Raw genomic sequence first — 8,766 nt, 5'->3', positions numbered from 1 at the left:
TTTTTGTAAACCTCTATAAGGTCACCCCTCAGCCTCCGATGCTCCAGGGAAAGCAGTTCAAGCCTGTTCAGCATCTCCCCATAGATCAAATCCTCCAACCCTGGCAACATCCTTGTGAATCATTTTTGAATCCTTTCAAGTTTCACAACATCTTTCCAATAGGAAGGAGACCAGAATTGCACACAATATTCCAACAGTGGCCTAACCCATGTTCTGTACAGCCGCAACATGACCTCCCAACTCCTGTACTCAGTACTCTGACCAATAAAGGAAAGCATACCAAACACCGCCTTCACTATCCTATCTACCTGTGACTCCACTTTCAAGGAGCTATGAACCTGCACTCCAAGGTCTCTTTGTTCAGCAACACTCGGTAGGACCTTGCCATTAAGTGTATAAGTCCTGCTAAGATTTGCTTTCCCAAAATGCAGCACCTGGCATTTATCTGAATTAAACTCCATCTGCCACTTCCCAGCCCATTTGCCAATAGCTATCCCCAACCAATGAATTTATGTTTATGTGTGATGTCTTTTGCGCTGGGCCTCTGATCCTGGACTTCAGTTTATCCTGTTTTAAAAATATATACAAACTATGAGCCAAAAAAAGCAAGCAAAAAGCACCTATTCCCCTCTGCACCAGGTTCTCATGCTGCTTCCAAATTCCCTAAACCATATACTCAGCCTGGCTATGTCCCACTCTAGATGTGACCTCTCTTTCCTGACTCTGCGAAGCTTACTGAGTGCATCCACTGTATTTAAGCAGCAAGTTTACACTTCTGATTACAGCTATTGTCCTGTCCAATGTGCTCCCTGACTCCACCGACTGTTGAACAAGATGACCGGGAGCAAACAGCAATTTCTGTTTTTGAACCAAACAGTGTTGGGTTGTATGTCTGATACTTAAGGTGTTTTTTTTGTCATGGATGTACTTGGACTTTTTCATATGTGTAAAACCTGCTCAAGAGTATAATCTGCTGGATGCAGTTATTGCACCAACAGCAACATTTCGACCCTCTTGCAGGTAACGATCACCATTACCAACAGCACAGACAGTGCTCAACCCCACACCACGGACAGTGACCGCCTGCTCCCTAGCATCCTAAACAAAAGAAGCATTGGCCATGGCATAATTAATAATTCTCGATACTATTTTTGAATACATTTTCTACTGTAAAATAGAGCTGAAAATAGTATAATTCACGATAGCTTTTGAGACATTTAAACACTTGGTCGAACATATCAGCTGGTGATTTAAAAAGGGATATGACTTCACTTCTCCTGTTTATCCAGTACTATACGGCAATAGTTGTATTTCAGGTATGCTCCATATTTCTGAAGAAGCTGGGAATGGACATTTGGGCCAGAAATGCAGAACTCACTTGTAGTGGAAAAAAAAAAGGAATGTAGTGGCAGTGTTAAGGTATTGCCATTCCTTGGAAAATTTGGACCAGAATTTGTAATTTGTAGGAAAAGTAAAGGCTGCAATCAGATCAGCCTGGGTTTCATCAAATGTTAAAGCAGGCTTGAGGGTTCAAATGGCCTGTTTCCAGTCTTGCTTCTAATTTGTACTTGATTCTGAAGTGTAAATGAAAATGTAACTTTGTTTCATTAATTATGTTATAACATTTATTGTTTTCCTGTTTCCAGTGTGGGTTTGGTTAAGATACCCTACTCTTTGTTTTTCAAAGGGAAGAATATACATTTTCCTTTTCTCCTATAGTTGTGCAAAAAATTTGTCTTTCCCTTATGTCGCTCAATGGAATTGCAACTCATGCTGCAACTTTCACTTGCCCCCTTCTAGCCTCTAATGGAACAAGTGATCATTGCTATGTTCAGTGCTTTGTTGATATATCTGCAATGCCTGAGGCTCGCATTGGAGTACTGATGGGTCCCTTCAGGCCAGTTATGACATTAGTTTCCCTCTACGATGAAAAAAAATTCCCGTGTTGGAGAGGAATCAAAATTTTTATTTCATGGTATTCAGTATAAAACCTTTTTAAAATCATGTATTAATTTTTAATCTTTTTTTTTTGTCCCTTTATGTCTATATCTTGACTAAAGGGATTGTGAAAACTCAAAGGAATTCTCAAATTAGGCTCATCTGTGTGAAGAGTCAATGTTTCACAGTTCAGAGGAGAAAACATTGACTTTGAAAACTTCCAGCCCAACTGATCAGCCTACTCTACACTGTGTGTTTCAGTTACAATTGATTTAGCTAGAGCAGAAAGACATTGAATATGGCGAGTCCCAGTTGCTTGTTTGATAATATTTTGTGTGAAAATAATGTCAACTGACAAGTTTGGCAGACAGATGTGCATTCTTGTTTGTAATTCAGTAATTGGTTTCTGAATTTCTATCATAAGGTGCAGCCTTGAAGGCATTGGGAAGTCCCTGTGGAAGGGAAATAAAACATCACTGCTGTGTTGAATAATTTTAAGTTAGAGCTGGGCCATTCAGAAATGAATTTAGAAAGCACTTAGACAAAGGTTAGCAGTAAAAGCTATTGAGGCTAGATCGATTTTTAAAATCAAAACTAAGAAAAATATTTGTTAGAGTATTAAGAGTGGTCAAGGCAGGTCGATAAAATTAAGGTAAAGATCAGCAATGATCTAACTAAATGGTGGTACAGGCTTGAGGTCTGAAATAGCCTGCTCCTATTCCTTAGAACGGTTCCCAAAGAATCGTTTCTTCGGTGGAACTCTTCTCAGCACAGTTGACTGTTCAGTGAATGAGGATACATATCCAATGCAAGTCAGGAAGTGATCGGTATCAGGTAGCAAATTAACATGAAAGATGTTTGCAGCAAACATTCAGTCAAGTCAGCTCGCATGTTTACCAACATATATATAAGACAAAGTCTTCATTTTCTTTCAGGAGTGGTATTGGGGAAAAAGAACAAGCTATTAAACAAATGCAATGTTCCATGTACATTAAAGTAGAACTGCATTAGTGCTCATTACAGCAGAGAAGATGTTATTATCATCTGTACTTTGTTGGATTGTGCATCTCTTGTTGGATTGGTCATCAAATTGTTTTATCTCTGTCTCTGTATATGTTTGGACAGGATCTGATGAAATGTACAGCCTTTGCAACAGCTGATGAGTATCACCTAGAAAACCTTTGCCATGATTTGATGTCAAGTGGATATAATGAAATAACAGACCTACCCAGAGGTAAGAATAGTCATTAACACTGTATCAGTGAAATTTTTAAAAATGCTATAATCAAAATTTGACACCACACAGGACAAAAGGCAGCCTGCTTAAATGACATACCATCCACCACTTTCAGCATTCACTCCCTGTACAACCAACACACACAGCAACAGTGTTCACCATCTACGAGATCCACTGCAGGAACACACCAATGCTCAAACAACGGCAACTTCCAAAATCATGGCCTCTACCACCTAGAAGGGTGAAGAAAGCAGATGCACAGGAACACCACCACCTGCAGGTTCCTCTCCAAGCCCCACACCATGCTGTCTTGGAATTATAGCACTATTCCTTTATTGTCACTGGGTCAAAGTCCTCAAATTCTCTTCCTAACAGCATTATAGTTGTCATTGCAACCTGAGGTCTGCAGCAATGTGAGAAGCAGCCCAGTACCACCTTCTCTAGAAGATCAGGGCAGGACAGAGATTGGTACATCATATAGTGACAAACAACACCAGCTTTCTACAGGTTGACCTTTTCCCTGTTGTACCTGGTGCCATGCTTCAGCAGAGGTGGAAAATTGATCACCACTTGGTGTTTCACATCTGGATCTTTCCAGTATGCTACCAATTCTACATCCTGGATATCTGAGTTATCATGATGCATCTTTAATGCATAAGTCCAATATTCCAAGCCTTTCCAAACCAAGAAGCACACTTAACGGCTAGCTTGTAGGAGATGAGGGGATGCAACTTTCAAACTTGGTTCATAATACCTGTGAAGGACCCACTAATAAGTTGCAAGCCATATTGACAGTCAGCTTTTTCATCAAGGAAGCCTTTGGAAAGTTTAAGATTCACTCCAGATATCTACTTGGATCTGAAGACCCCCTTCAGCACTTAACAGAGGGGGTGTCATGGCAGATAATGTTGTGCTTTGTATAGCATGAGTTAACATTCCTGACCACTTCCTCATCTGCTTCCAGTCAAATGGTGAGACTGCAAGTTTCTCCTTCCACTGCAGGTGAAGAACATATTGCACCCATCCATCATTCTGGATGTTGTTGCTGTTCCAGATCCACCATCTTTTCTGAATACTTTGAATACCTGTTTGTGCACAATCTCTTAAAATACAGCCTGATTGAGTAATGCAGGTGCAATACAGCCACTACACAGTTTGAAAATGTGAAATTTGAAATCCAGAATTAAATTGTACATAGTTGACACTGCTTATCCTGACCTGATTATTTTGAATTCCCCATTTCCCCTAGTAATTCCATTCCCCACCCAATGTGCAGAAGCCACCTTCAGATTAATATTCTGCAAATATGACAACAACTTAATACAGTGACAGCAGAATCAATTTTTCATGGAACTGATGGAGGAATGACACAAATCATGCAGCAGTTTGTGGCAAGAGGCAACCCATGATGTATCACTTCCTTGCCAAAAATGGATTAACTTTTTCTGGAGCACTACAAACAACATATGCCTTTAAATCACCTGTATTTTACTGTTTATTCATGAGAAAGTAAAGAATATATTTTGAAGAGGTTTTTGAAAAATGGGTTTTCTCTCCTACCGACAGAATTGAGTTTGGATTTTGGTTCAGCACATATACCTTTGTTTCACAAATGGACTTTGCCTTACATTAATATTTCTTGGAGATTATGACAACATAAACTAAGCATTGCAAACTATCTGGTCTGTTACTAATAAAGAAAACCTGAAAAGTATCTTATTGAGCATTGATGGACCAACGAATATTGTAAAAACATGACATAACCTAGGTCTCAAAATTGATGGCAGTTGTGAAGCTAAATTTCCATTTTGTTTAGAACAGCTAAGATTCCAAAGGCAAACCTGAATTTCACCAAAGCGTAATTTAATCTTATCTACCTTCAAATAATCTATTCTTGTTTAACCTACCTTTGCCTTCAGTTTCTGAGCTCAGGTTAAATGATAGATATGAGATTTAATCTTCTTCTGACATTGAACAATACTTATTGAGGGGGAAATGATTGGCATCATAATATATCCCACTCTTGCTTATCAAGAGGAAGGTGAGCAGTGGGATTTTGTTGTGTGTAAAGATAACACAGTTAAAATATTATGTAAGCCATTCGAGATGTATAGCAAACACATCAATATATAACACCAATTTTTAGCTCTTAATACTGATATAATGATGATTGCACATTCTTCCATTTACCCCAATTATTCAAGTGAAAATTATTGATGTTCAAATGATGAGGATGAGTTGAATGGCCATTGATCCTGGAAATCAAACATGACAAAACTTCTGTAATCTCTATTTGCTATTCATTTTCCATTCTTAATGACTGATCATTTTAATAATTACTTAATATTCTGACATTTTTGCTCCGTGGAAAGAATGCTACAAATTGAACTGTATCATCTGTTTGAATCTTCTTGTATTTTTCTATTTGCTATTATTAAAGTATTAAATTATTTTATTCCTTCCTCAATGTTTTTCCTAGATGCCTCAAATGTCCTGGTAATTGGAACTGACATGTTGGCCAAGCCAAATGACTATGGATTAATTTTTTTATTCAGGTTGGTTTGCATGACATCTCTGTATCTACGACCTTTTTTGTAAAATTTGAAATGGTGTAGTGTGTCAGTTGCACTTTGGTGTATTTTTCTACTTTCCTGATACAAGGATATGACTTGTATATTAATGCAGCTGATTTTTTTTTTAAGTTGATCCTCATTAAATCATAGCTTATTCAAAATATTTTTTCGATAATTTTCCACTATTCTGTTAAACTCCAACTTTGCGATAACAATAACTTTAAAGGGACACAGGTTTTAGCATATACTAATTTTAAACACTCTCTAGGTGAGAATAGAAAGAGGTTAAACCTAAATAAATACACTTAATTGTCATTCGGTTTTTAATTTGTATTATGTTACATTTTTACAACACAGAATTAGACCATTACGGACAACATGTCTGTGAACATCCTACTACCCTTCTTCTAGCCCTATCGCTAATCCTTCTCTTCTCCCACATGCACTTATTGTTCTATCCCTTAACTGTATCTTTGCCAGCCACCTCAACCAGTGCTGTGGTGGATAGATCCACATCCTCAACAGTCTTTCTGAGTAATGAAGTTTCTCCTGAATTCCCTATTGAATTTATTAAAGATTATCTTGTACTAAATCACCCCTAATTCTGGTTTTAACCAAACTTGTAACCACCTTACAGATTCCTGATGAAGGGCTTATGCCCAAAATGTCGATTCTCCTGCTCCTTAGATGCTGCCTGACCTTCTGTGCTTTTCCAACTTTCAACTCTGATCTCAAGCATCTGCAGTTCTCACTTTCTTCTACTTCCAATATAAACCTATCAAATCATTTCATAATCTTAAAAACTTCTAACAGTCACCCTGCAGCTTTCTCATTTCAGAGGAAAGAGTGCCAGTCTTTTAAGTTTTTCCAGACAGATATATCCTTTCAGTTCTGATATCATTTATTTTCTAGCATATTGTTACTGCTCTGGAACAGTGAAACATTCTGAAACTTGGATAACAATATTCTCTCATCATAAATGTTCAATTGTTTGATCATTGGAATTTATTTAAAGTGCTATTGAGGAAAATGGTGACTCCTTGTTGGATTTAAGACATCAGGGCTCGTGGAACAATTTGGATCTTAAAACAGATCTTATCTTAATCACTGGCTAAATTTCACATTCGTGTTTTCATATGTTGCACTTATAAATTCCAAATTTTAACTTTACCCACCTTGTGGATCAGGGCATATGCATCCCACCCATTTTTTTAACACACCTCTGGAGTAGGCAGGACCTGAAATTGGGCCTGCCAGTCAGCGGGCTAGAGACACTACCACTGCACCATAAAAGGGCCCATTAAATTTAAACAACTTTGACTTTAGCAGGCATTAGTTCAATTACATAAGCAAGTAAGTATCAAAGGCAATCCGTGTGAGTAATGATCCTCAGATTAAGTGATAGATATAAGGTTGTTATCAATGCTCCTGACGTCTATAAACATGCTATCTGATTCTCAACAAATCGCCTGACTGCACCAGCACTGCCTTCACCACTGACGGTAGTCCTGCAATCTTCAATCTCTCCAATGATGATAGTAATCCTTGAATGTAGAGGCTGAGACTGATTCAATTCTCCTTCAGACACTAACAATCCAACCCAGTCATGCACCTTTCAATTAGACCACTTTTATTTCACTGTCTAAATTGAGATCCACTCCAGATGCCTCAGAACGTTGCATTTGAAGACAAGCTATTAACCTATGAAAGCAAAGTGTACAGAAATAGGGTGTTTATGTATTTCTGATTGTTTCTATCTTGGTGTTGTGTCCTGGGTAAGCAGGTCCTGTCTGCTGTAAGAATCACCAACAATAATAGGCATTTTATTTATTTCCAATTAATTATTTTATTAATTAGCCTTATCACATATCTAACTTCTGGCAATAGAATGGTGCTCTGGGAGGGAGGATTGTATTTGTTTTAGTTGAGAGCTCATGAGGAAGTCTTTGATTTCTGCCATTGCAGAGCTGTAAGTCTTTATGACTGGCTCGGGAGAATTGATAACTGCAAGTGAGAATGGATCATTTGGTTTTTTGAACCTCCACATTTTAGGGCCTTCAATAAAAAGGATAATTCTTAAAGAAAGTACTATGTTTCTGGCTTTTTTTAATGCTTAATGAACAGAATATATTCATAACTGTTTCTCTTTTATGCGACAGCAGATATGGTGCAGAGCAACTAAATTTTCAATAGCTAAGTAAAATGTATGATTTCTGTCCTTTGCAGAAGTTCTGATCTATGCCAGGAACCACCTCTAAAACTAATGTATCAAATGCCCTCAATATCTACATCTCCTTCAACATTCACAATTCTGGTTTATACAAGACACTAGACTACACTGACAGCTTTTTGGAAAAAAAATAGCTGAAGGAAATGCTTCCAAAAAGTATTAAATAACATTTCTAATAGTGCATCTGCCTGATATATGCAGCTTTGGAGAGAAACCTCAGTGGTCCAGTAAAACATTGTTCTGTTTGTTGCTTAGGCAATTCTAAAAGAAGTCCATTGATAATGCACAGGGACATCTGCTTAATGGTGTATGCCCATACATTTATCAATCACTGTTTTAACTTAAACCATAGGGGTTAATCTGTACTGGCAGTTAGTCTTTGCTGACTTGCTCCTAATTATGGGCACTCTGAGTTGATTGCCAGTTGAATTATAGAGTCATAGAGATGTACAGCATGGAAACAGACCCTTCGGTCCAATCCATCCATGCCGAGCAGATATCCCAACCCAATCTAGTCCCACCTGCCAGCATCCGAACCATATCCCTCCAAACCCTTCCTATTCATATACCCATCCAAATGCCTCTTAAATGTTGCAATTGTACCAGCCTCTACCACATCCTTTGGCAGCTTATTCCATACGCGTATCACCCTCTGCATGAAAATGTTGCCCCTTAGGTCTCTTTTATATCTTTCCCCTCTCACCCTAAACCTATGCCCTCTAGTTCTGGACTCCCCGACCCCAGGGAAAAGACTTTGTCTATTTATCCTATCCATGCCCCTCATAATT

The 8,766-nt window shown here is 38.2% G+C and overlaps 1 protein-coding gene across 7 annotated transcripts in view; it reads left to right on the top strand.

Moving 5' to 3' along the window:
- The window catches only part of rmnd1 (required for meiotic nuclear division 1 homolog), an 80,029-nt gene that overhangs the window by 32,072 nt on the left and 39,191 nt on the right, over nucleotides 1-8,766 (top strand). For all 7 annotated transcript variants that reach the window (XM_043696499.1, XM_043696502.1, XM_043696501.1 and 4 more), the window contains 2 exons: nucleotides 3,064-3,172; nucleotides 5,655-5,730. In XM_043696499.1, coding sequence (XP_043552434.1) covers nucleotides 3,064-3,172; nucleotides 5,655-5,730 — 185 coding nt within the window. The remainder of the gene's footprint in view (nucleotides 1-3,063; nucleotides 3,173-5,654; nucleotides 5,731-8,766) is intronic.

This window comes from Chiloscyllium plagiosum, chromosome 9 (genome assembly GCF_004010195.1).
Source record: "Chiloscyllium plagiosum isolate BGI_BamShark_2017 chromosome 9, ASM401019v2, whole genome shotgun sequence".
Taxonomy (NCBI): Eukaryota; Metazoa; Chordata; class Chondrichthyes; order Orectolobiformes; family Hemiscylliidae; genus Chiloscyllium; species Chiloscyllium plagiosum.
The sequence above is the reverse complement of the archived record's forward strand: the minus strand, read 5'-3'. Positions and strand labels throughout refer to the sequence as shown.